General features: G+C 59.2%; 2 protein-coding genes across 9 annotated transcripts; both read left to right on the plus strand.

Annotated features, from left to right (window-relative positions):
- The first annotated feature begins 5,599 nt into the window (after positions 1 to 5,599).
- FADS6 (fatty acid desaturase 6) lies at positions 5,600 to 11,498 on the plus strand. 3 transcript variants are annotated; one of them, XM_074607748.1, is made up of 8 exons: positions 5,600 to 5,709; positions 5,962 to 6,022; positions 6,176 to 6,326; positions 7,105 to 7,271; positions 7,807 to 7,987; positions 8,815 to 9,002; positions 9,592 to 9,771; positions 10,774 to 11,498. In XM_074607748.1, the coding sequence occupies exons 2-8, from the start codon at positions 5,966 to 5,968 to the stop codon at positions 10,921 to 10,923; spliced, it is 1,074 nt and encodes a 357-aa protein (XP_074463849.1). In that variant the 5' UTR covers positions 5,600 to 5,709; positions 5,962 to 5,965; the 3' UTR covers positions 10,924 to 11,498. The 3 variants fall into 3 exon arrangements, with proteins under 3 accessions (XP_074463849.1, XP_074463848.1, XP_074463851.1); XM_074607747.1 differs by having other exon boundaries at positions 5,605 to 5,709; positions 5,962 to 6,326; XM_074607750.1 differs by lacking the exon at positions 5,962 to 6,022 and having other exon boundaries at positions 5,624 to 5,709.
- A 2,657-nt stretch (positions 11,499 to 14,155) lies between these two features.
- FDXR (ferredoxin reductase) lies at positions 14,156 to 25,238 on the plus strand. 6 transcript variants are annotated; one of them, XR_012589922.1, is made up of 14 exons: positions 14,164 to 14,230; positions 15,217 to 15,329; positions 16,441 to 16,536; positions 17,796 to 17,918; positions 18,487 to 18,600; positions 19,123 to 19,224; positions 20,561 to 20,668; positions 20,881 to 20,965; positions 21,620 to 21,819; positions 22,139 to 22,310; positions 22,789 to 22,962; positions 23,689 to 23,855; positions 23,993 to 24,113; positions 24,304 to 24,435. XR_012589922.1 is itself a non-coding variant. In XM_074607715.1 (13 exons), exons 1-12 carry the CDS (start codon positions 14,185 to 14,187, stop codon positions 23,817 to 23,819), a joined length of 1,464 nt encoding a protein of 487 aa, XP_074463816.1. In that variant the 5' UTR covers positions 14,156 to 14,184; the 3' UTR covers positions 23,820 to 23,855; positions 23,993 to 24,313. The 6 variants fall into 6 exon arrangements, 3 of the variants coding, with proteins under 3 accessions (XP_074463816.1, XP_074463815.1, XP_074463817.1); XM_074607715.1 differs by having other exon boundaries at positions 14,156 to 14,230; positions 23,993 to 24,313; XR_012589923.1 differs by adding an exon at positions 22,520 to 22,613 and having other exon boundaries at positions 23,689 to 25,238.
- The last annotated feature ends 1,539 nt before the right edge of the window (positions 25,239 to 26,777 follow it).

A 26,777-nucleotide genomic window follows, 5' to 3' on the forward strand; every position in this document is an offset into this window, starting at 1 on the left:
TTCTGAGCTGCCCCAGCAAACGGTCCTCACTCGGTGACGGGTCAGCCTGGGGTGCGAGTGCCAGGTAGCGCCGTCTCCGGCACAACCTCACCGGGGTCCTCATCCTCCATCCACACGCTGCCATGTGCCGAGGAGGCTGGGAATGTCCCTCTTTCCTAGAGAGGGCAGAGGATGGAGCCTGGAGTTATCTGCCTGCGCCGAGCGGTAAAAGTTTCATGTGGGCGGCTGCCGGGGAGTCGCCGAGTCGGGCGCCTGCCTGCGGGGACGTGTGCGTGGCCACCCCCGGTGGCTCTGGCCTGGGGGCTGGGAGGGCACCCGGGAGCAGGGGGGTCTGGGGTTGGGTAGTGCTGTGGTTACAAGTAAAAATGTATTTAATTTCTGAGGGCTGGAGGTGCAGCATTGCACCCAGGAGCATCTTTCTGATCACTGGCTGACGACGACACTGAAGCAGTGGCCAGTTCCCTCCTTGGGAGCCATTGCTGCCAGGACGGGACACCCCAGCCCTTCAGGAGGGCTCGGCCATCCCTTTGTGGCACCACCGGCGGCAGGCTCGGCGTTTTGGAAGCAGAGTGGGATGGAGCCTGCGGCATCTCTGCCATGCGCCCGCATTGGGTAACACCTGGCCAGGCGGTGACGCCAGGGACCGAGGGGTGGGGGCAAGCAGTTTCGGTCGGGGCAAGAGCAGAGGCACCCAAACCAGTGATTACCTTCGCCCTGAGCTGCTAAGTGGAGGAAGTCTGTGATTAGTTGACACCTCCAGTCAGGCTTTGGAAATTAAGCTGGGCTGGAGCAGGGGGTGGATGACAACTGCTTTATTCACTGCTGATATATAAAACTGAAAACACGTTCTGGATACGGTATCGGGATATTCTGGCGGCGGTGGCTGAAAGGGCTCATGGTGGATACACAGTGAATCCCTGGGGGAATTTGGGGTGCTCATGGGCAGGGGTGGGTTTTGGTTCTGTGACTCTGAGCCCTGGGCAGGGATGTCCAAGGGCTCAGGGCTGGGTTTTGTGCTGGTTTTCACGTGCAATTGGCTTTGAATAAATCTCCTGCACCAGCTGCAGCTGTGGGTCTCACCCGGCCCTGCAGCCTGGGGATGGCAGGGACTTAAACCCGGGGCTTGTCCCTGGGCTTCAGCATTCTGATGTTTGCAGATGGCTACTGAAAAGGGGAGAAGGGAGAGGGCTGTGTTCCCTCTGTGGGGTAGCTGATGCCAGGCATGTGTCCGACCTCACGCAAGGAGAGCCTCCTGCTCTGCACAGGCAGTCCCATGGGTCCATCCCCGCTCTGCAGGCAGGGGATGCTCATGGTCCATCCTTGCGGCACAGCAGCACCCTGGTCTGGCCAGGACATGGAGGAGCACCATCCTGACCACAGAGCCAGGAGGGCTCAGGACCTGCTGCACCACGTGGCCCCTAAATCTCGCGGCATGGAGGAGCTAAGGTGACTTCTCCATACCTGGCTGCTGCTGGGAGATAAATTCCAGCTCTTCTCACCATGGGGTGAACATTGTTGAGGTTTAGCAGGGCAATCCCCAGTGGGTGACACCCCAGCACCCGTCAGGGGGTCAAACAGGGATGAGGAAGATATGGCAGCAATGCAAAGATGGTGTGAATGACACTGGGGGTGTGGGGCTTGCACCCGATTTCTGGCTGGGCAATGCCTTTTGTGGGGCTCTGCCATTCAGCCGCTTTCCTCCTGAGGTGCCAGGGCAGCACGAGGCGGCATTGGACCAACACAGAGTCTGGATGAGACCACCAGCCTCCGACCGTGGTGCCTCTCCGGCAGCCTGAGCATGACCTGGGACGGGGCAGAGTGGCTTTGCCTGCCCCATCTCGCCACCGGCCGGTCTGTGCCACGCCAGACGGTGCAAACAGATCAGCCAGATTAGCCAGCACTGGGATCCAGTTTCTTCCCGGAGCTGCTGAGCACGAGCGGGAAGTTTTCCATCACCTGAAGTGGCTTGTTTGTGCCCTGCAAACAGTGAGACGTCCCGGGCTGGGTATTTACTCAAGGTTAAAAGCATGGCCTTGCCACGTCCTGGCGGGGCTGGGAACACGTGGGCTACCAAACGGCTCCGGCTGGATCCGGCATCTTGCTGCCCCCACCAGCTCTGTCCCAGCCTGGCACCACCATGATGGGCACAGACACCCCTCATGGCAAGGGGACCCCAGGGAGAAGCTGCAGCTGCACCCAGGGTCTTGGTCCCTGGGAGGGGACGTTGCACCCCATGGGCCGGGGCTGGGTGTCTGTGCCACCCCCAGCACCCATCGAGAGCTCCTTGCCCTGGCTTTGTGGATCGGGCTGGGTGATGCTTTTTGGGAGCCCACCAGCCTGGGGCTAAACATCCCGAGCTTTTGGCAAAACGACAGCGAGAGCAGCAGTTATGCAGAGCTGTGACTCCCTCTGGTGCCTGCCCCGAGGCTCCCGAGCTTGTCCTTCGCTCTTTCTTCACCCCACAGCCCCAGGGATGGAGAGTTTGGGGTGCCCCGGCTGGCCGTGGGGCACCCCCAGTGTGGGTGGGTGGGCGAGCAGGGCCGGGGCCAAGTCCCCGGTTTGGCAGTGGGCACAGGAACTGCTTGGCCACAGATGTGCCAAGCACCCTTCTGCCAAGGCCTGAATTTGGGGGTGACGGAGCTGTTTTCAGGGGTGATGGAGGCAGGGCTCTGCCTGCAGATGGAGCTCCTCGCTCGGCCGTCGGGCTCAGGGAGAGGGTTGGGGTGAGGTGTTAAACCCCACCAATTTCTCCTCCTTGAGGACCCCGTGGCTCTGCCAGACCCCAAAATGAAAAGAGGATGGCGCTTAAGCTCTCCCTGCTGGGAAGGGGATGGTGGTAATTAGTCTCTCAATAAGTTAATTACCCAAATGTGCTTGGCCTGAAAGTGTGGGGGGGAACCCCACCCAAACCCAGGTGTTAAAAAAGTGAATCTCTGCTGCCCCAGCAGTGCCAGGGGAAGGAGGAATGGCTGTTTTGGGGTGTCTGGCTGCAGAGGTGCTGATGGTGCCCCACTGCAGCCTGGTCCTTCCTCTCCTGGAGGAGGAGGGTCTGGAGGATGGGTGGCCGTAGGGGCTGTCGAACCGCTCCTGGGTTTGGGGCTGGAAATAGCCCCTTTAGGGGCTGCAGTGGGCTCTGCCCCATGGGCTGGGGGAACCCGGGGGGGTCGATGGGTAGCAGTTGTGGCTGCTGTGTCCTGCCAGCCTGGCATGTGTGCCCATTCTGAAATGTCCCATTTTTCCCCTCATTTGGGAGCAGTGACGTGGAAGGATCCTGCTGGGGTCCAGGTCTGGCCTTTCCAGGTTTTTTTCCAGGTCTCGGTCCTGGGGGCAGAGGGGCTGGCGGTCGGACAAGGGCAGTGTTGGGGGTCTGATCCTGGGGGCTCCCTCGGGGCTGGCAGCTGCCTGCAGGGCAGCGGGGGCTGCCCGTGGGACCCCCGCGCTGCCTGGGGAGAGGGATGGATGCGGCGTTGGCAGCAAGAGCTCACTGCTCCGGGGATTATGCTGATCCCTCCAGCCGCTCTGCTGCACCGAAGGATTTCTGAGTCTTTAATGTGTTTTTCCTGCTAAATTGGAGGTGTTTGCGTCCACGGTGCAAGGGCCGAGTCAGCATTTGCTTTCATCCCTGAAATCTTAGTGGGGTCAGTAGGTTTGCACGGCTTGGCCTGCGCGTGGTGGAAAATCAGATGTAAATCGGGGTTTAAAAGTTCATTTCAAAAATGGAGCTCTGCAAGGCAGCTAGAAGCAGATTTAGGGCTACAAGCCTGAATTTTCCGTCCCTCCTTATGGCTTTGCAGACTCTCCTTACGGCTGCTGCTCCTCCATGGGCATCGCGAATCCCACCTTTGCTGCAGCTCGAAGCAGGAGGCTTTTATGGGTTTGTTGCTTTTCCCCAGAAGCCAAAACTCAGCCTCTCCCGTGTTGTTTTCAACCCACAATTTCTTCTCTTTTCCCAGCTGTCCCTGGTCCCAGCGGTGGCATGGGACCGAGCGATGCCACATGCCTGCCTCTGCCCGTGCGCACCGGCACGCTTGCCACTGGCTGCGGTGGGATCCTGATGGCTCATGTTGGTCTTGGATGTGGGGCTGATCCCCACCTCCTCCTCCTCCTCGGCTGCTGCCACATAACCAGTTCTGCCCTTGTGCAATGGCAGCTCCGCCACCACTCACCTTTGGCCACACCGAGCAGCAGCCTGGCACCCTTGGCGCAGGGCTTTGTCACCGTCCCTCGTGGTGACGTCCTAGGGGTGATGAAAGTAACAGGCGTCGTTCAGGACCGGACCCACTCAGCCCGGCTCCCTTTGGGTCCGACACCCACCTCCCCCCAGCCCCGCAGCACCCATGGGTGCTCTCCCCGGCCGCGGGCTTCCCTCGCTAACGAGCGGGTGATGAAAGCCACGCTGCCTATCGGAATGAATCACCCACCTGGCTGCAGCTTGCTGGGCTTCGGTTGCCGCTTTGATTCGTTAGTGTCCCTGGCTCTGGAAATGATCTTTCATAATACAAGCTCTTACACCAGAAATGAAACCTCAGCAGGTCTCTAACACACCCTCAGCTCTGCCCCTTTTGCAGTAGGTGTGATTTTTTTGTTTCTATTTTTTATTAATTTTTTTTCCCAGGGTACGGTGACAATTCCCTGGGGCTTGGTGCAACCTGGGCATGAGGTTTGCTTTCCTGCGGCTTGCTGCAGTGATGTGCTGTTACTAGAGGTGCTGAGCCTGTCCCAGTTTGGGCACCCCAGTGATGGGTATAGCAAACCTGCCTTGCCTATGGACTTGCTAGATGTCAGTGTTCATCAAGGCTTCGGTGGATCAGTTGAGCTGATTCGGGTTCTGGTTAGGAGGAATAATAAATCAAGAAGAAATTCCGCGCCCCAGCAAGAAGTGATGTGTTTTTAGCCTTTTTGGGTAAAGAAATGGGGCTCAGGAAGTGCCAGTCTGTGCACGGGCGTCCCCAAAGCTTTCAGGGTGCGTGTGCTGTGTGTGGGCGATTAGTCATGAGGCAGCGACGGAAAAGGGAGGAAATTCTTGGGAAATTCCTGAAAACAGCCCAGGAGAGAGAAGGGACAGTGTGCGGGGGAGTCAGGGCCGGGTGCGATGGCTGCTGGGCAGAGATTGGGGGTGACCAGGTCCCCTGTGGGTGTCCCTGGGCTCAATGTCCCCCTCCACAGCAGGGAGGAGGGTGCTGAGCAGACAGGCAGGCGCAGGCAGACGCGCAGCCATGCACTGGCCCTTCCTTCCCACGGCCCGCTCCTTGCTCTGGAAAAGGCCGGTTTTCTCCCCAGAACGGCTCCCTGGCGGGATAGGCAATATTTGCTCCCCCTCCTCGGCAGAAGCGGAACCCTATCCCTGTCCTCTGCGTTCCGCTTGGGTTTCTCGGAGCTATTTCTGGCACTCAGCTCCTTCTCCTCCAGCGTTTCCACTGCCTCTCTCCATCTTTTCTTTTCGGCTCCTTCCCTCCTCCGCCCGCCCTCGCCTCCCCGTGCCCTTGGCCGAGCGTCCTCCCCGCGGCCCCGCCGCGATGGCCGCCCCCCGAAACGGGCCGCCGAGGCGGATTATTGCCATCGCTAATCTGCATTCGCCCTCCTCCCCGTCCTCCCCCGCTCCTCCCTTCTCCAAATCGCTGCTGCTCGGCACCGGCGTGCGGTGTCGCACGGGCTGGCCGCCCGCCCCGAAAGGGCCGGCGTGGGGAGAGGCGCCGCGGCGGGGCCGGCGTGAGTAGGGGGCTGCGGTGGCCGGGGGCTGGCCGGGGCGTCCCCGGGGAGGGAGGCCGGGTGGCTCTGCCGCTGTCTCCGCTGGCCGCCTCCTCCTCGGGTTGTTTATTTTTTTTCCACCCCTGCCCTTCCCGTGTCCTTCGGCGGCAGCGGGAGCGGGGAAGCCTGTCCGCAGCGGTCGGGGTGCTGTCGGGGGGCGGGGGGGTGTCCCCTGTGGGTGCTCCCCAACCCTGCGTGGGCTCTGCTCGGCAGGGAGATGCCGCTGGAGGATGGGGATCCGGCGAGGTGGAGGGGACAGCAGGTCAACGGCGAGGTGAGCGGTACCCCCCACCCCCGGGGGACGGGGGACCCCCCTCCCCGGAGCACAGCCGCTCCCGACGGCAGCAGGAGGGAGGCGATGGCAGAGGACTGGGAGCCGGGGCCAGCGCTGGGTGACAGCGACGTGACCCCCGGGGGGGTCCTGCAGCGAGCGGGGCAGGAGCCGGGCCGGCGTGAGGAAGCCTTGATGGCCGAGCTCTCGGAGCTGGTGCAGAAGGTGGTGAAGAGCAGCAGCTGGTGGGAACGGCACGGTGTGGACATCAGCATCCTCGCCTGCAGCTTCCTCCTGCTCCCGGCAGGTAACACGGCTCAGCGCCCCCCCAAACCGTGTCTGGGGGTTCTGGGGGGGCATGGGGGGGTGTGTCTCACTTCCTCCTCACGGCTTTTGTACCGCTGGTACAACTTCATTTGTGCTGGAAACCTATTAGCAGCCTATTAAGCCTGTAACAAAGCCACAATAACCCCTTCACCCTGTGCCATGGGGTACCCTGCCCCCGCTGGGAACCCACAGCAGGTGACAATGGCACCCAGGGTACAGCCTGGGGTGAGGGCACAGTGCCCGGGCAGATGGGCACAGGGCAGGATGGGGAACGACGTGTCCCATCTGTGCCCTGCCATGGAGCAGGGAAACCCTTGTGGTTTTGGTGCTGGTGGCCCAGACGTGGTGGGTGCAGGTGGGCACAGGGGACCGTGGTGGGAAAGCTGCAGCTGGTGCCTTCTCTTGCTTTTGAACTCCGGGGGATGCTGAAATCCTGGCAGGGTCATATCCGTCACCAGCAGGGTCCTAATCGGAGCTGCGGAATGGGACCTGGCACCAGCAGCACCCATTCCATCGTGGCTGGAAGTGCCCAAACCTTCAGCACGATGGCGAGCGTGGCTGGTCCAGCCACGCAGGGCGGTGCGGAGGGAAGCTTCCCAGCTTAGGCACTTTAAGTACTTGTAACTATGTCTGAAAAACAGGTTTAGGACAGCAGCTAACACGCTTGGGTGTAGCAACACCTCCAGCCCGGCTCGGAGGTAAGGAGGGCTGCAACATGAGTGCGTGGCCGAGCTCCTGCCCAGCTGGTTTCTCCACAGGGTTCCTGTGCCTGCGGTCAGCCCAGGCCATCCCTTTCCTGGCGGGTGTCCTCACCCTCGGCGTGGTGCATCACACCCTGACCGTGAAGGGCAGCCACCTGGCCAGCCACAATGCCTTGACTGAGTCCAAGTCCTGGGGCAAAGTGTGGGCCGTCTTCTTCATCGAGGTGAGTGTGGCCAGGGGATTCAGGTGGCAGCTCCCCACAGAAGACCCATCGGCATCTTGACAGCACCCTAAGCCCTTCAGGAACAGCCACAAGAGAACAAGATGGCTCCGAACCCTTCCTGATCCATGTGCAGGAGAGTTAAATGAAAAGCAACACTACACCAGGGAGCACCAGGAACATCCCTGCTTGTGGAGCTTTGCCTAGAGGCAGCGGGGTAGGGGCTGAACCCCTGATTGGGGACAGCCCCTGTGATGTGCTGGGCTGTGGGGGTTTGTGTCGATCCCCTTGGCCGCGGGGCTGCAGAGCAGGGTAACACATTGTGGGGAACGGTGGGAATGGTTTCCAGTGCTTAACTCTTAAGAAATCCATTTCCAGACTGGTTTGGAGCCTGTGGGGTGCAGAACATCTCCCCTGGGTGCTTCTTTCTGGGTGCAGAGCATCTCCCCTGGGTGCCTCTCCCACGAGCCCAAGCCAAGCAGTTCTCAACCCTGGTGCTGTGGCTGTAGCATCACCTCTCCTTTTTCTTCCCTTCCAGCTCTGCTCAGCCTTCACAGCCGAGCAGGCCACCTACAACCATGTGAAGATCCACCATGGCTACACCAATGTCATCGGCCTGGGGGACTCCAGCACCTGGAAGCTTCCTTTCCTGAACCGCTACATCTACATGTTCATCGCTCCTCTCGCGGTGCCCATCATAACCCCTCTGGTTGCTCTTGGTACGTGGCCCAACTGCCTTGGGACGGGGTGTTGGGTATGGTGAGCTCGTCACTGTCCGGGTTTCACGCCACCAAAGGGTCCTGCTTTGGAGGCATCGCATTAACTACGTATGGTAACTACCTACCAGCCTAAGGCATGACACAGGGCTGCAGTGGAGGCAGGTGATGCTGCATCTGCTCCAGGGAAGGCATTGATGCATCTCTCCATTCTGCTGGTGCTCAGAAAACACTTCACTTTTTCCTATGTTGTGTCAAGAGTTGAACGCTCTGGCAAAAGCCATCATGAGCCTGAAGCACCCCAAATTTGCTCTCCTGTAATTCAGACCCTTGGCCATAGCAGGTTTCAGTGTCACACATAGGTCTCTGACTGGTCAGAGCATCACACGGGGTGCGTTTGGTGACTATGGGGTGGAGGCACGGAGGTCTCTGGGGGCCGGGACACAATGAGCTCGGGCAGACAAAGCGGCGACTCGGGGGAAATAACGGTGCCAGCAAACGACTGGGGAGAAGAGCCAGGAAAGTCGTAAGAGGCTGAAGAAGCCCAGTCCGTCGGGCAATGCCAAAACACAGACAATGACTTGGCAAGTTGTAAGAAGTGAAGATGCAGCCAAACCCCTGTGTGATGATGGACCCTCTGAGGGGGCAGCAGGTCAGCAGGGCTGGGGGGTTTGGGCCAACCTGGAGGATGGGGAAAGGGAGATGAAGAATGGTATGGAATGGGATGGGCTGTAGGGTTATCAGCGTGCCGGGCAGCCTGGCCGCAGGAGCAGCGGTGGTGGGGAAGCATCAGCACCTTGCCCATGGGCTGCCTCTTCTTCCTTGTGCAGATTTGTTGAGGAACGTGGAGTGGAAAGCAGCTCTCCGGACCCTCTGCTGCATGTTTCTGGGTCTTTACTGCCATTACTGGCTGCTTCTCAACGTCTCGGGCTTCCAGTCGCCGTGGTCTGCCCTGCTCTGCATGCTGCTCACCCGCTCCCTCCTGGCCCATCCCTACATCCACGTCAACATATTCCAGGTAGAGACCCGAAGCTCAGAGGTGTCCCGATGGTGCTGGAGATAGGCCAGCCACCACCCAGCGGTGGTGACATAGCCCTGACGCTGACAGCTGGAGCTTGTGTCAGCTTAAAAGGCAAGCGGCCTTGGCTGTCACCTCCCTGGTGCCGATGTTGTCATGGGGAGGTCAGGCTGGTGGTGCTGGGATGGAGAGTGGTGGCCCTGGGAGAACGTCAGGGCAGATGGGTGTGAAGGGATGGAGCGTGATGTCCTCTGCGGTGGCTTGCAGGGCTGGGGGGGTGGTGTGTTTGCAGGTGTAGGTGCAGTTGGTGTTGCAGGTCCTGGGGTGGCCAGAGGCTGGCGGCACAAAGCGCATGGGGGTTGGGGGACAGAGCCCGGGCGCTCCTCAGTGGCTCCATGGACAGACGAGCACAGGATGGAGTGACTTCAGGGACAAAGCCAGCTCTGGGGTTGGCAGCCAAACCCCAAGATGTGGCTCAGCCTGGCTGGCGCCTCCGTGCCCTTGCATGGCCGGAGCCATGCTCTGCTCTGCCGGGTAGGGGCTAAGGGGGTGGCGGGTACCACAGGGTCCCCACCTCCCTCTCCCGCAGCACATCGGCCTCCCCATGTTCGCGGCCGATCGGAAACCCAAGCGGATCCACCTCATGAGCCTGGGCGTCCTCAACCTGCCCCGCAACGCCCTGCTCGACTGGTCCTTCGGCCACTCGCTCATCAGCTGCCACGTGGAGCATCACCTCTTCCCCAGCCTCTCCGACAACATGTGCCTGAAGGTGAGACAACCTCACGGGGCGGACGAGCGTGTTGGGAGGTGACACAGGGACAAGATCGTCCATCTCCCCGCTGGGCTGCTGCAAGCCATCTCCTCTCCCTGCCACCGGACCTCTCTGTGCCGCTCCCCCCATGCTAGAGACCTCTCGCTGCTTCACATCAGCCCCTAACCCACCTCCCTCCATCCCAGCTCCTGTTTCTCCCTCGTTTCCACTCCCTGCACCTTTCCCGGTCCGGAATCCAGCCTGCAGCAACCTCCCAGCAGCCTGGGATCCTCCTGACTCATCCCTTGGGAAAGCACCTCGTGTGCCACGCTGTCTGACGCTCGTTGCAGCCGTCGTCCAGGCAAATCCCCCTATAATTTTGGTCGTGCCCTTACTTGTTGCTCCGAGGTGTGGGGTGTGTTGAAAACGTGGGCTCCGAGCGCTGCCCCGGCTCAAGGGGATCCCAAGGCAGGTCCGTGCGCTGCCCTTCAGCGCTTATTTTGCGCTTATTTTCAGCCTGAAGCCGGGAGGAAAATTAAGTAATAGTAATAGCAAGAGCAGGAGCACCAGGGGGTTTCAGGTCGCGGCCTTTGCTCGAGCTTGTGGGGCCGGTAGGACCTGCCTCCCACAAAGGGGTGTTGCAGGGAAGGGGTAATTAAGCTGGTGGCAGCCTCCCCGCTGAGCGCTGAGCCGGCTGTACCGGCACGTGGGGATAACCATGGGTGCAAGTGATGAGCATGCGTGACTGGCCCTCATTAAAGCCTCGTTAGGGCACCTCTCCTAATCTAGAGCCCTGCAAAGGTGTTTTGCCAGGGTGAGCTCCCCGTGTTGCTGCAATTGGAAACCACCTCGCTCTTAATTTTCACAGCAAAGGTGTTACAGCTGGTGCTCCATCTCCAGCCCCACGTGGGACGGGTTTTCTGGGCACGTCATGGGGAGCTCGGCGATGCCTCCGGCTGGGAACCTTGTACAAACGCCAGGACGTCCCACGTGGAGGTGACTCTGCCTTTGCTTTTGCAGATCAAACCCGTCGTCTCCCAGTACCTGAAGCAGAAGAAGCTGCCGTACAACGAGGACACCTACGCCTCCAGGCTCCGGCTCTTCCTGCAGAGATACGAGGAGCTGATGGTCCACGCTCCCCCCATAACGGAGCTGGTGGGCATCCAGTGAGGACGGGGCCCCAGGACTCGGGGGGGCTGTTTCCCACAGGGCACTCGCAGCAGGGACGGTTTCAGCAGGACGGGGGGGGGACGGACACACGCCTCCATAAAGCCAGCGCATAGGAAATGTCTCTCCCCGATGTCTTGCTTTTGGCTAGATCGTGATGCATGGAGCCACCGCAGGAGGAGAGCTGGGCCGTGCAATGCTGGGGACAGAAAAAGGGGTGTCCCTCCCCCAAGTTATTCCCAGCCAGGGCTTAATTTTATCCACTCTGCTTTCACGCTTGGGGAGAGGAACTCCCCGTCTGCTGGCTGGGGCCTCCCTGCAGCAGGTCCGGGGGGATGTGGCTGGGAATGCGGCACCATGTCCGGGGCATCCAGAGCCGGTTCCCGGCTGAAAGGTGCCGGGATCTGTAGGATGGGGCTGCAAAAGTGTGGTCGGGGGCTCAGGGAAGGGGTGGATCGCGAGGGAGGGGGCTGTGTCACTGCTGCCTGCGCTTTGCCTGACTTTGGGGTAAATCAGTCCCCTCTAGGAACAGCGATTTGATAAATTCAGCCTTAACACGTTGAAGTGGATCTTCTTTATTACGGAGTTTTGTTGCTGGAGCAAGTCGTACTGGTATTCCGCAGCGGCTGAGGGAAAGACCCTCATCCCATGTAGGGTATCTGCACTGGGGTGCCGGAGGTGACCCCAGACCCGATCGTTGCTATTGCAAGAGTTTAGCAGGAGAATCACCTGCTGGAGGCAGGCAGGTCTCCAGGGCTTGGGAGACTTTCCCTGTTTAGGGAGGAGGAGCGCAGCCCGCTGAGCTGCTGCCAGTGGGTGGGATGCTCACGTGGCCGGTTCCAACCCCTCCGGGACACCGTCCTTGGCTTTTCTGGGGCACTCTGCTGTCCCAAACCTACGAGACCCATGACAGAGTCCAACCCAGCGTCACGGTGGGGAGCTGGCAACAGAAAAGGCAACCGGGCCAGCTGGGACCAGTGTGGGAGTCAGCGCTGGCCCCGGGCTTTGCTCTGAGCCTGGGGTTTCGCTCCCTGATTCCTGCTGTCCCCCAACCTGGGCTGGGCGCCCCCCAGCCCCACAACAGGGATTTAGAGGGCTCCACATGGCAAATGTGCCCCAGGGCACCGGGATGCTCTGCCCTGGTCCTGGCCCATGGCAGGGTGAGGGTTGCGGTGGGCAGCCCGTGGTGTTTGCCCTCCCGGGGGCATCACGTACCCCGTTCTCATTCACCAAGTGTGGGGACATCCTCAGACCCACTGGAGAAGGGTCCCTGTGTGGCCACTGTGACGTGGGGCTGGAGCCGGGATGGCCACGGTGTGTCTCTGTGCAGCAGATCCAGACTTGGGGGCAGGGAAAGCCGGCCCTGGATCCATCCGGTGTTACCCCTTTAGCATCAGAAATAGGGAATTACTGGTTTATCCTGGGCCCGGGGGATGCTGATGGCCTGGGCTGGTGGCATCGCTGTGTCACCTCTAACTGGCCCCATGCGGGTTTATTGATCCGGGACATTGTGAAACATCCAAAGGGCAAATCCTCGCCCTTTGAGCGTGGGTTACGCTGGGTCTGTGGGTGGGGGGAAAGCTGGGGGAGGGCGGCTGGGCTAAACGGTCCAAGTGGTCCTGGGGTCACCCGAGGCTTGAGGGCAGTAGGGACCCTCCCCAGAGCTGCCCTTCCTGCCCCCGTGATTAGTTTCTTAATTGAGCATCATAGCTAAATTTTGCTAAATGTGCCAAATTAATGGGGCTGCAGCAAAGGGGGGGTGTGAGGGTGCATTAGCGGGGCTTTTGGTTCAGAGGGGGTCATCTCAGCCTCACGTGTCCCCGCTTGGAGGGAGCGGGGTGGGCACAAAAATGTTCTTCCTCCTCCCCCTGTTGCAAAGAGAACGGTCCCAAAATGTTTCTAAAGCGTTGGGGGAGGAACAGCCCTTTCCGCGCCGGGGTTGCCTGGATGTTGCTTAGCGCAGTGCCATCTAAAGGCAAGGGCTCGCAGGCCCCGCAGCCAGCGGGAGGCGACTTGGGATTTGGGAAATATGCGAGTCATTTCCCGTCAGAAATATAACCTCAGCAGAGGTTAATGGGGGAAAGGGAGATTTCGGGGGAAAAGGGAGATTTCGGGGGGAAAAGGGAGATTTCGGGGGGAAAGGGAGATTTCTGACCTGCGCTCAGACACTCCACCCCTCCCCACCCCTCAAATTTCTGCCTCGGGTGATGCCCCAAATTTAAACTCAGCTCTTTTTGCGGGGGGTATCACTGCTGGTATTTGGAACGTGACCTCCAGCCTCGCCTCTCCGGGTGATGGCACGGCAATGGCCGTGTTGCGCTAAGGCTGGGGACTCGGAGCACGGGCACAGGCTTTAAAGCCATCAGAAATCCTGGTCCTCGCCGCAAACGCCCTGGAGGAGCGGGTGCCGACGGAGGCATATGGCCAGCTGCCGTTCTCAGCATGCCTTTGCAGAGAGCCATGAACCAATTTTCAAGACCGTGCAAGGGAGCGTCTGGGTTTTATGACCCTTATTAAAATCAGCTTCTAGCGGGTAAACTCCTCTTGGTTTTAATTGCTTTTAAAAAGCCCCGTTAGCGCTCTCCTGCATGCTCTGGCATCTGTACAACCCTTAAACATCTCCTGGGCGCGCTCCCCGTCTCCTGGGATGATTTCCCTGCCTGGTGTATTGTGCAGGGTCATGAAGCGAGATGGGGTGCTCCTGTGCAGGAGGTGTGAGTAGTTGCATTTGAGATGAGCAGAGTGATGGGGATTAAGGAGATAAGTAAGCAGGGACGGTGGGAGGCGTGGGGCAGGAGCAGTATTTATATCCGCTGCCTCTGGAATTAATGTTTTATCCTTTACTGAGGGGATGCTGCAGGTTTCTCCCGGCGAGGGGCAAACGGCTGCACAGGGGGTTGGTAAAAATCAGTCTGAGCTTCTGTTTCCCCCGGGAGACCTCTGCAGTTAATTGCTCTTGGCAATAAAGGGGCGCAGGCAATTAGCGGGCGCAGGGATGGAGCCGGTGCGGGGAGACGCGGAGGCCTTGCCATAGAGACCGGCGGCGCGGGCGGCCGCAAAGTGGCCTCTCCCTCCCGCCGTACCTCTCTATGGTACCGCGCGTTTCCGGGTAGCGTGATCGCAACCGCACGTCGCTATTGGCTACAGGAGTGGAGGCGGGGCTACGCGGCGCCGTGGGGGCGGGGTTATGCCGAGCGTGGCGCTCTCCCGCCTCTCAATTGGTGGCCGGGGAGGAGGGGCGGGGCTCCGGCGGCGGCCGCCGGGATGGCACCGGGCGGCGCGTGCTGGAGGGGTGGTGTCGTCCCGCGCGGTGAGGGGTGGGGCCCCGCGGCGTCACGGGGACACCGGCACCGGGGAGGGGGGGTCGTGTCGTGTCGTGTCGTGTCGTGTCGTGTCGTGTCGTGTCGTGTCGTGTCGTGTCGTGTCGTGTCGTGTCGTGTCGTGTCGTGTCGTGTCGTGTCGTGTCGTGTCGTGTCGTGTCGTGTCGTGTCCCGGGACCGGGGCGTCCGGGGGGAACCGGTGCTCCGGGCCTGCAGAGCTGGGGGGGGACCGGAGCTCTGGGCCCCGGGGGAACAGGAGCTGCGGGGGGAGCTGGGACCGGGAGAAGCGTGGGAACCGGGGCTCCGGGCCTGAAGGGCTGTGGAGGGGAACGGGGCCCGGGCGAACCGGGGCTGCGGGGGGAGCTGGGACCGGGAGAAGCGTGGGAAACCGTGGGAACCGGAGCTCCGGGCCCGAAGGGCTGCGGAGGGGAACCGGGCCCGGGGTAACCGGGGCTGCGGAGGAAACCGGGACTGGGGGAACCGGAGCTGCGGGGGGAGCTGGGACCGGGAGAACCGGGGGAAACCGGGACTGGGGGAACCGGGGCTGCAGGAGCCGTGCCTCGCAGTCCCGTACTGCAGCCTTGGGGGACTGAGGGACGCAGGACCGGGGTTCAGACCGTGCTGGGGACCCCCCGCCCCTCGGGCCGGGACTGGAGCCCCCCAGTGTGTGTGGCCGGGGGGGTCTCCGTTGCAGTGCCTTCTGGCGCCCTTCTCCGAGGCGGTTGACAGCCCCACCGTCCCCGTCCCATTCCAGCTGTACGCGCCAAGGCCGTGGGCTTGGCCGAGCGCGGGGGCTGCCGGCCTTGGCTGGGTACATAAACCCCGTCCCTCCTCCATCGCCCGGCTGGGCGCCATGGCCAGTGCGGGGGGACGAGCCCCTCTGGGTGGGTGCCGGGCTGGAGGGAAGGGCTGTGGCCGGGCCTGGGAGTGGGCACCTCAGGTGCCATCACGGCCTCTGTGTCCTTCATACCTCCAGGTTTCAAGCGGTGGCTGTCGTCGTCCTCCTCCTCCTCCTACGGCCCAGCTCCCCGTGTCTGCGTGGTGGGCAGTGGGCCCGCGGGCTTTTACACAGCTCAGCACATCCTCAAGGTACCAGGGTGGGCTTTGGCGATGGATGAGGGTAGGGAAACGCCTGCAGAGGGGGGCGTCTCCATGCTGCCTGGCTCAAAAAGGGTTGGGGAGTGGGTCTGGGGGCTCCCTGCCCCGCTCCAGCCATGTTTCTCTTGTTGGGGGGCTGCTTGGGGCAGCTCTGGCCTCACAGAGTCTTGGTCCCCTTCGCCTGGGGTGGGCACTGCTGCCCCCGTCCCTGCCCTGCCCCTGGGCCATCCAGGCCAGACCCAGGTTCAGCACAAGTGATTTTGCTGGAATTAATTTAGCAGCAGAGACCTGCCTCGCGCCGAGCTGTTGTCACCCGACCAGGATGACATGAACCACACGTTAAAGGGAATGTGCAGAACCTGCTCTCCTGCCTCCCCCAGCTGAATTAAGGCACAGGGGTGATCCTTTACCCGGTGTCTGTAAACATTAGTGCTTTGGGTGGTCAGGTCTCTGTGGGGAAATGAGACCCGAGCACGGAACTGGGCTGCTGGCACTGACCAGAGATGCAGCGGCTTAACCCCGTCATTAAACTGTGCTGTGTTGTTTTCCAATACGTGTTGGAAAATAGCTGTTACTAAGCCTCAGGGACAAATTTCAGGGCTGCTTAATCTCTGGGAAGAGGCTGACTCAAAACACACGATAACAAAAGCCTTGCAGCAAAACGACTGTCTAAAAGCTCCGACCCTGAGGTGACTCAGCTCAGGGGAATCTCCGGGCATGGGCATCTCTGCCAGGGGCTGGCAGATGGCCTGGGGGCTCCATCAGCACCCAGGGTGCTGCGCTGGGTGCTTCCCAGCCAGCGTGGCACCTCTTCCGTCAGCCCCCCAGGTATGGGATAGGATGGAGCCCCCCGTGAGATGTGCTTGATGATGGTTGGGGTCATGTTCTCTGCTGCACCTTGCGATCTGAGCTGGCAGTAACAGGTACAGCATCATCCTGTGCACGGAAGAGGCTGTTTCTGACTTAAGGGACTTGATGCATCCCTCCCTCCTGCCCCGTATTTCCCCCAGCAGCAGGCGAGTGACGTGTGTCCCTCCTGAGCTGCTGGGCTCGTGTGGCCTTTCGGTCCCTGTCCCTTAACCGTGACTTCCTTCTCCTGCAGCACCATGGCGGGGCCCAAGTGGACATCTATGAGAAGCTGCCTGTTCCCTTTGGGCTTGTCCGTTTTGGGGTGGCCCCCGACCACCCCGAGGTGAAGGTTGGTGCTGGCTTCCCCCGGCCTCGTGTGTGCGGTTGAACACGGTGATGGTGGTGGGTGCAGGCGAGGCAGTCGCCGTCCTTCGTGGTGCCTCAAGGCTCACTGTGGTGTGGAGCTGTCACACTGGAGAGGTCCAGATCTCCTCCTTGTCTGTGCCGAGACTCAGCAGGGCCGCGGCCGGGTGATATGGGACATCTGGCATTAAGGCTCTGGACAGCGGGTCAAAAGCAGGGGCAGTGCTGCTGTGGGTGCTGGTCAGCTTGGCCTCGAGCGAGACCAAGGATCACGGATGGGTTTCTTTGTACTAGAGAACTTTATGCCATCAGGATCTTGCCCTCTCGCTGCAGTTGCTGTTTGCTCAGTCCGCACTCGTTCTGGGTGCCTGGGAATACACAGATCTGCTGTTAGGGGTGATGGAGTTGGACTGTAGGTGCACACCGGGGCAAGGAGAAGTTGAACCAAGGAGCTCTTTGAAATCAACCGTTTTGCCTTGCCTCACAGTGGGTGTGAGTTGTACCCGGGGTGTCTGCCGTGTCTGAGCCGGGGTGGAGGTGGTTGGAGTGGTAGGACACAGGAGGTCCAAACACAGCGATATCTTCCAATGGTTTCCTTTAATCCCTGGAGATCGTCAGACCAAAACGCCTGGATCCCTTTGAGCTGAGAGATGAGGAGTGGATGTAACGGATGTGAGTTTGGGGCAGTGTCTGCAGTACATCCCGTTACCAGGCTGAGTCCGGCCGGAGCTGTAGGGGAAGAAGTGGTTGTTTTGCTGTGTAGCCCCGATAGCTCACTAAAAAAAGACTTTGGGCACCGTCCTGCCCTGTGTTCTCTCTGGGTGAAGTGGGTTTCAGGAAGGGTTGAGATGAGAGGCTGGCAGAGGGGGTCCGGCAGGCAGCACGCTTGATGGAAGGGGTTGTTCAGTGGGACTCTCTTGGAAACCTCACCTTTGGGAAGTTTTCCCCTACAGCAGGGTTTATTCGGAGGGTCTGAAGGTATTGAAAGGGTCCTGTCCTCCCCAGGTGGGTGCAAAAGATGGATCTTCCTTTCTACAAGGGGTGGTGGAAAGAGTGCCAAGTCACAGCTGTGCTTATCTCCCCCTGAATGATCTGTGGCTGTTGGTAGATAAGAATCTTGGAATAACTGACTCAGAGAGGGGGAGAAGCATCTCAAGGCTGGGGGGGCCGGGAGATGTCAGCAGCGGGCCTTGGCCCCGGCTGTGGCTCGGACGTAACTCCCCGGTGCTTGTTTGATCTCGGCAGAACGTGATCAACGCCTTCACGCAGACGGCGCGCTCGGAGCGCTGCGCCTACTACGGAAATGTCACCGTGGGGAGGGACATCACGGTGGCAGAGCTGCGGCAGGCTTACCACGCCGTGGTGCTGGTGGGTACCGTGCCCCGGAGCCAGGGCTGCCTTAGCTCCCTAGAAGTCATGGGGAAGGTCTACAGAGCTATTCCCCACTGGGATCTCGGGAAGAGGGTTTGGCTGAGGCGTTTCTGGGTGCCTTATTACCGTGGTAAACTCTTCCCAGCCTTGAGATAGCTTAGATGCTACGAGGCTTGTCCAAAGCTTTGCAGAGAGCCTGTGTTAGTGCATGGCATCAAATGCAGCTCTCTGAAACCCCGCTGCAAAGGGCAGCGCTTGAGGAACCTCTTCCCTGTGATGGCCAATACCTACTTCAGCCTGACACGGATTTGTCCCTCCTGTTCGCTCCTCAGTTTGTCGTGCTCTGCCTTGGCCCAGGGAGGTCAAGTTTGGCTCTGGAGCCCAGGGGGGTGGGGTGGATTGAAGCCCCTGTGCTCAGGCTGTGTTTAACCCCTCCGTTGGGTATCCCGACCCTCGGGAAGGGTTGGCAGCCATGCAGGGTCCCTGGCAGCAGGTGGGAGATTTGTGTTTTGGTCTCAAACCCTGCATGCAGTGACACCTCTGACCGTCTCTGCTCCCTCCTCAGAGTTACGGTGCTGAAGATAACCGGGTCCTGGGGATCCCAGGGGAGAACCTCTCCGGTGTTTATTCGGCCCGAGAGTTCGTGGGCTGGTACAACGGGCTGCCCGAGAACCGGGATGTGAGTACAGCCGTGTGTTTCCCTGCCCTTCCTCCCCGTCCTGCATCCAAACACAGGCATTCAGCTCCAGATTAAGTCCTGAAAGGCCTGCAATTGGAAAAGATTAGCAGGCACCACATTAAATCCTTCTTAGATGGTAGAAATGTGAACAATTTGCACATCAGGGAGAGCGGATTAGCCGGCTCTGTAGGTTGGCAGCACGTTTTGGACGGGCCAGATGGGAACCTGGGGGGAGTGGTGCTCTGCTTTGGCCTGAAAAGGTTTTTTGGACAAAACAGCTCCTTCCCCCAGAGATGTCATCGCAGGAAGAAGGGGAGAGGGATCGGCTGGGGTGCCTGGAAGCGGCTGTGTTGCTGTGTCTGCTTGGGGTGGAGGCTGGTGTGAAGTTTCCCCGTCTGCATCACCTCTTTTGGGGGAAAGGAGGGGTGGAAGTGAATTCGGGTTGTAGGAGCAGGTCCGAGGGGGTGAACATCATGGAGGTCAGGTGGATTTGCTAACGGGCAGGTCTTTCTTTCCCTGCAGCTGAAGCCTGACCTGAGCTGCGAGACAGCGCTGATTCTGGGTCATGGCAATGTGGCACTGGATATCGCCCGGATCCTCCTGTCCCCACTGAGTCTCCTTAGGGTGAGTCATGGGGGTGCTCCATGCTGCGAAGGCAGCCTGGGGCCCAAATTCGCTCCCTGCTGGGTGGGTGCTGGCTCCTGCCCATCTCAGCAAAACCTCAGACGCTTCTGTCTTTGGAATCTTTCCCCAGGGAAGGCTGTTGCCTCTTGGGTGCACCCTATGGATTCACAGTCCGTGGGGAGTGATCCGCAGCTGCAGATGTGCCTTGAGTAACACTGCAGAGCCCTCTGGATTGCTGTGCTGGTACCCAAAATATTGGCAGTTGAGCTTCATCCCTTCCTTTCCTGAGAAGCAAAGGAGGAAATGCTCACCCTTTTTCACCACCAAACTAGAAGCTTCTCCTGTTGGGATTTTATGTTTTTTTTCTACTGCAGCTGAGGGTGGCAGCTTGGTTCCTGCTGGGAGAACTGGGCGTACTGGTGGCTGGTACAAGCTGGGGGACCTCTCCTCCCACTGCCGTGCCCCCCTGTAGACAGCTGGGAGCTGGTGAGCACCAGCTGCTCCGTACAGCTGCTGTCCCAGATGTTGGCAGCAAAGGCTCTCCCTCCTGGAGAATTGCCATGATGTTTGTTACAGCTGTGCAACAACTTCCTGTATTAATATCTAAATTAAATTTAAAAAAAAACCCAACCAACTTGGAGGCACTGCCAGCCAGTGGCTAAAGCCAGCTGGGAAGCAGTGCTGTGAAGGACAGGGCACTGGGAATGAGTGCCAGCATATGCAGGCGGTTTTCTGTTACGAATATTGGTCTGGAATGTTTTATCCTGGTTACCTGGTGTCCCTCCCATCGTGTCTTCTCTGGAAAAGATCTCCTTGTGATCTAGATACGTGCACATGATTGAAACTGAGCGTGGCGTTGCTGTGAGATGCCAACAGTCAGTTGAGCCCTGGCAGCGCTTGTAGCTGCCTGGGGTGGGGAGGAAGTGATTTGAGCTGTGGTTTGCAGTGGGTTTCACCCAAATGCCTGTATATCCTGAGCAGGGAAGTCACCCAACAGCGAGATCACCCTCCAGGCACCCCAAAAGCGAGATCACTGGACAGCTTTGCTCCGTTAGCCCCAAGGTTAACCTGCTGGGGTGGATCCCCTGAGACAATCTCACGGGGTGCTGGCTCGTTACCTCTAGTGCGTTATGGCCTCGGAAAGTACATTCAGTGATGAGGGACCAGCTGTGCAAATAGCTCTGTGCAAAGGGAGATGACTTGTTTTCCATCCCCGCCCAGGCTCTCTGCCTGCACAGCCTGCTTTTCTGCTGATGTTTCACCTTCAGAGGCTGTGCCTTCCCCTCAGCTCCCTCCAGATCTGCCCTCGTCCCACTCTCCTGTCTCTGTCTTGCAGAAGACAGACATCACTGACGGCTCCCTGGCAGCTCTTGCCTGCAGCAAGGTGAAGCGCGTCTGGCTGGTTGGGAGGAGGGGACCTCTCCAAGTTGCTTTCACAATCAAGGTGAGGCTGGGGGTGCTGGAGGGCAGCTGTGTTTCCCGGGGCTGCGCATCCCTGGTGGACAGAGATGGTCTAGGGATGGATGGGAAACTCGGGTGCCCTCCTTTCTATACCCGTTTGCTGGCTCCTAGCCTGGACTGCTGGGGAAGGGGGCCCGGGGCCATTGGATTACCTCTCTGTGCTGGAGGTAACATCTTCCTGCCTGCAATTCCCAGGAGCTGCGGGAGATGATAAACCTGCCTGGTGCCAGGCCTGTCCTGAATCCTGCTGACTTCACGGGCCTCGAAAATGCGGTTAAAGGTGAGGGAATTGTGCCGTGCTGCTCCGGACGGGGACTCACCTTGACAGGCGAACATCCAGGAGTGATCTGGAGATGCTCAGAATGCGCATTAGAGAAGCTCTTGCCCCGTCCTTAATGCATGGCGTGTGAAAGCCAGGTGACGATGGTGTGGCTTGTCCTCAGAGTGCTAGGAGGCCACAAAGACAAGGGAACAGACTGTGTCTCTGTTTGTGCAGCCAGTTTGCTGCTTGGGAGTGATGCTTACGCTCTGAGTGATGAGGGCAGGAGGTTCAGGAGGGCTGGGGGAACCTTGCAGGAGCGATCCCAAGGCTGTTGGTTTAAGAGCTTCCTGCAGAGCTAAAAAGAAAACACTGAGTTCAAGGGTGTCCAGAGACTTGCTCTTCTCCACAGGCTGCTGCCTCCGAGCACCCGCAAGACAGCAAAATCGCAGGCTTTGATTTGTGTGTCCCACTGGCCTCAAGCCTCAGGAGCTCTCCTGGTCACTTTGACTTGCAGTTTGTCATCTCAATGGCGTTGGACTCCCATTGGCGTGACAAACTCCAAATGGACACTCACATACCGCTGAAACTGCCTTGATGCGTTCTCGGCTCTGTGCTGTGTCCTGGGGGGCTTTTGCTGCGGTTGCTGCCCTAAAGCTCCCTCTTTCTTCCTAGATGCCCCCAGGCCCAGGAAGCGACTGACTGAGCTGATGATCAAAACAGCCCTGGAGAAGCCTGGGGAGAAGACGCTGGAGGCACAGGCAGCAGCCCCCCGGGAATGGGGGCTGAAGTTCCAGCGCAGCCCCCAGGAGGTGCTGCCCACCGCTGACGGGAGGCGGGCAAGGGGCATCCGCATGGCCCTGACCCGCCTGGAGGTACGGGCTTGTGGGGGCTGGTGGTATGGCCCTAGCAGGGCTGCAGGGATGGAGCAGGATGCCCTGCAGCCCTTGGGAATCTCTCCAAAGACAGCTTTGTGTTCCCTGGCTGGTTGGAGCAGCCACTGGCAGGCTCTCAGGGAAGGTGGTGGCGCTGACAAGAGCCTTTCCCCGTCTAAAGGGAGCTCTTGCCGTGCTGCTGCAGAAAGGCCTTTAGGGAATACCCAGGGATCAAGGATGCCAAAGGGGACCAGAGGAGGCTGCTGCTTTGCATCTGGTGACTGTCTGGTGGTCAGCAGCCTCTTCCTCCCTCTCTCAGGGTTCGGGTGACTCCGCCAAAGCCGTCGCAACTGGAGATGTGGAGGAGCTGGAGTGCGGGCTGGTGCTCAGCAGCATTGGCTACCGGAGCCTGCCACTGGACCCGGCAGTACCCTTTGACACCCAGCGCGGCATTATCCCCAACAGCTCGGGCAGAGTGGAGGGTGTTCCAGGTCTGTATCCACAGGGATGTCTGTGGGATGTGTGTCAAGCGCAGCTGGTGGGTTGGGGACATTGGAATGGGAAGCTCTGGTCACCAAGGGCGCTGATACAAGGCAGTCGCACGCCTTGTCAGAGAGTGGAAACTGAATAAACGAGCTCCCTGTCAGACATTAAGACCTGGCCTGTCCCCAGCTCGCATTAGGGGTGTCTGGTTTTGCAGCAATCAGCGCTGAAGCTTACGGTGGTTTTACTGGTCCTTGGAGTCTATTACTGAAGCGATACAGCCCATATGGCCGCTTAGTGCCGATCTGCAGGTACACAAATTCCTGTGACAGCACCATAGAAGGGTCGCACTCTGTTCCCACTGCAGGGGTGGGTTCTTCCACTGCCCGCAACTTGATGTGACACTCAGGGACAGGGCAAGGACTTGAGCCAGGAGGGTCCATGGCCACGTGCTGGACCAAGCCTGGCTGCTGTGTGCCTGTGCAGGTCTGTACTGCAGCGGGTGGGTGAAGAGAGGACCCACGGGCGTGATCATCACCACCATGAATGACAGCTTTGACACTGCCCAGTCTGTGCTGGAGGATCTCCAGGTGGGCGCGCTGGACGTGTCCACCTCCAGAGAAGGCTTTGGGGCCGTGGAGAGCATCCTGCGCAGCCGAGGTCAGTGGTGGGGGTGTGTGTGAGCTGCTGTAGCAGCTGGGGTGCAGGTGTGATGCAGCCAAACTCCTCCTGGATCTGGGTATCCTGGGGCAGCGAGTCCTGCTGGCCACTTCTGGGAGCAGAGTCTGAACCATGGAAACGCATTGTGCTGCTGTTTTCATTGCTCCGAAGCCCGGGGAGAGGAGGACTTGAATTCCCTCAAACTTGCCGTCATTGCTAAACTTAATGACTGGGTTCTGGGAAAGGCCATTAAAAGCAGCACGGACCTTGGGTAAAATGTCCCTGTCAGCTGCCTAGGCAGTGAGCTATTGCTCTTGAGTGGTTTTTCCTAGCAATCCTTCTGGGCAAATTGGGGGAAAGATTAAAATGCCCAGGAGAGTAATTTGGTGTTGCTGTGTTTAAAGGCATTCCATTAAAGTGTGTGTGTTTTGCCTCTTAACTGTCTGAGGCTTAACAGTGAACTGGAAGTGTTTTGTCCCCCAAGGTGATGCCGGGCTCGCTGCTGTTACAGTTTGCAAAGGTCTGACTGATCAGAGTCGACTGGAACCTGCCATCCCTCTCCTCGCGGTGTTAGAAATTATTATTCCTTTGTGAAGCTGAAGTCTGACGCCGTGTCGGAAAAGGGCAGGGTTTGCTGGCACGTCAGGTCCCTGCTAACGGGGAGGTGAGGCTGAACTTGTTTTTACTTGGTTAAGTCCTCTCTCCTGTCTCTCGCTGTCACCCCAGGGGTCCGTCCCATTTCCTTCTCGGACTGGGAGAAGATAGATGCTGCTGAAGTGGCAAGAGGCAAAGCTGCTGGCAAACCCCGAGAGAAGATAGTGGATCCTCAGGAGATGCTGCGGCTGATCGGTCACTAAAGCAGCAGCGATGGGAATGTGGCGCTGGTCCGCCTGGTACTGTCCTGGGGCGACGCCAGAAGGTTACAGGCAGGGCCTGCGAGCACAGGGCTTGTGCCCGGGGCTGGTGGCCACTCTGGAGAGGCATGTGACACTTGAGCCTCTCTAGTAATGATAAACTCTGGGTTCCCAAGGTGAATGTCTCAAACCATCTGAGGCTGCTGGCTGGCCCCACGTCTCCGCAGTCGGCTGCCACTCCTGGGGGTGATTCTTGTGATTTGGGTCCTTCGAGCATGAACAAATTGGCCGGTACAGGTGAGGGAAGATGTGCATGTCGCAGGAGTCCTGGCCAGACACTTTCGCCCACGGCAAGTCGCAGAGAGAAGCTTCCTTGTGACTTGCTGCCTTCCCTTTAAGCCTCAAGCCAAATGGCTTCATTGCCTTGTCATTCGTGCCCGAGCAGGCTTCTTTTAATAATAATTGTTTTTTAAATAAACTCTTCCAGGAAAGCCAAATTGGACCCGCTGCTTGAGTCTGGCTTCTTTGTCTGTGACTGCCTTAATCCCGGAGCAGCCAGCCGAGCGCCGTGTCTCCCGGGCCGTGTCCCAAGGCAAGGCAGCTCCTCTCGAGCAGGGAGGGACCGGCCGCTCTCCGCGTGTTGTGAGCTCTAAACAAACAGACAAGGGCATTGCTGTGCTTTCTGCCTCCCACGATTAAACCCCGGCAGAGCCTGGGTTCTAACTGGCGGGGTGGATTGGGGTAAAAGCGTGTAACTGCCTTGTTCAGGATCACGAGGGATCCTGTGTTCCGTGGTACCTGCGAGCGCTGACTGGTGCAATCAATGCCTTGAGCCCTTTCCCTGCGTTCACTGGGGGTTTGGGGTTTTTTTGGCCTGTGTCTTTTGAAGCTTATTAAATGCTTCTTTTAGCCCAAATTGACTGTGGTGACGGTGTCAGGTTTTAAACCAGATTACAAGCTGTGAGCCATAATCTCCTCTTTATCCGGGGCGCAGGGGCCGCGTGAGCGTGGCCCCTTCCCCTGGCTGTCCTGCCACCCACGCTGTCCCTGTCCCCCCGCGGGGGGGGACCTGTGTAAATGGTGACAATGGCAGTTGCTGGTGGCTGTGTGTTACAAGTCAATTAGGCTCCGTGGTGGAGGCAGAAGGTAAATGGAGCCAGTGGTTTGTCTCGGGTCCACGCTCAAGCGTTACCCTCTCCCATGGCAGAGGGCTTGCCCACCAGGCACCGTACTCCCACCCATCTCTGGTCCAACCTTAGGGAAGGAAGATCCGTGGCTTCTCTCTCTTTTTCTTTTTTCTTCTTTTTTCTCTTTTTCCCTTTCCTTTTCTATTTAAATCTCATTTGCCAGCTCATTAAGAAACTCAGGAAATGTGATACTGGGAACTCGTACGCAAACGAGCAATAAAGCTTTTGTCGAACAGCTGCTTGTGTGATGTGGCTCTCGTTACGTCTCAAGGCTGATGCAGTCCTAATGCTGAATTCTTGATCGGGAGATTACATCAGCTCTGGGTTCGGAGGCGAATAAGCGCTTTGGGAAGGGGGGTGTGGAGGCGAGGGGGTTGCGCTCAGGGCGGGGAGCAGCCGTTTTTGTAAGCTAGCCCAGCCAGAAATGTGACGGGGAAGGGGTGGTTGTGGCTGCATCAAATCTGCAGCTATCGGGAGGTGATGGGCTGGCTCGTCCCTGGGGTTTTCTTCTACATCACCTTGAGCTGGGTGCTTTTGTAGCCATGGCAAGGCCCCAGTGCTTGCACTGAGCACGGCAAAGAGCTGTTCCCAAACCGGTGATGCTTCAGGGTAGTGTTTGGGCTGTGGCAACAGCTTGGGGAGCGCCTGTCTTTACTGAGCCCAGTGTCCTTGCTCAACCCAGAACTTGGCCAAGGCCCTGGGGTTAATGTTGGGCTGTGGGAAAGCCATGGGATGATCAAGGTCAGCGAAGGGCAGGGGTGGAGGACTGAGCCTCATGGGCAGAGGAAGGATCATTACGATTATGTAAATCCTCATTCAATACCTCCGACTCCCCCTTCCTCTGCTGCCTGCGTCCCCAAGCCGGGTGTCCCACTGCCTCCCCATCACTGCTGGTGCGCTCCATCCTTCTTTACGGGGACCGGGATGTGTCCGGCTTCCCCGTGAAGGTCCTTATCCCCGGTTGCCGTGTCGTTAGGTGGCGCTGGGAGGCTGGTAACGGGGAGCAGAGAGGGGCTGGAGGGGTGACCTGGCACCCCGGGGCTGGGGGTGTGTGTGACCCCTCTCTCACTGCCCGCAACGCGCCAGCCGCCTGCCTGGGCTCTGACCTCCCCTTCACGCTCGGCTGCTGCTTTTAGGCGTGATTAACCTTGTGTTTACTCCAGGTATTGTCCCCACCGTGGTGGTCTGAGGGGGTGGCAAGCGGGACAGCCACCCTGTCACCCTCCACTATCCCGAGCAGCCGGAGGAGCAGCTCCAAAGCCATTTTCCACAGTGGGTAAAGGAGCCAGGAAGGCAACGCCGTGAGTGACACCCGTCTGCTGTTGGAAGGGAGCCTGAAAAGCTGAAAGTCGTCGCTGCCAGCTCTTAATGTGGACTTCCCTGCTCGGATGAGTTATAGCTCAGCTTAGCTTTAGTGAGCCTGCACAAAGCTGCTGGAGATCAGCATCTGGTGAGGGATGGCCTCCAGAGCAGCCGGGTAAGGCTGCGCCCTTCCCTTCCTGCAACTTTCCTTGGTGTCTTGTGTGCCACTCCCAAAGGTGGCCGGGCTGGGCACGGAGCAGAGAGATCCCATCACGGTGCGGGGTGATTGCACAGAGTAAATGCTGTACGGTCGGGTCTTTGCAACCTCCTGCCGCTGCTTTGCGCTGCTGTTCCTCAGTTTCCCCAGTCTGTAGAGCTCTGCAGCTCTGCTCTGCCCCAGGGCTCCTGCCGTGCATGGGCTGCCGGGCAGCTTGGTGTAATCCAGGGAAGAAAAAGGTCTAAAACACTCCAG

The sequence above is a fragment of the Larus michahellis genome, chromosome 14 (genome assembly GCF_964199755.1).
Source record: "Larus michahellis chromosome 14, bLarMic1.1, whole genome shotgun sequence".
Lineage (NCBI taxonomy): Eukaryota > Metazoa > Chordata > Aves > Charadriiformes > Laridae > Larus > Larus michahellis.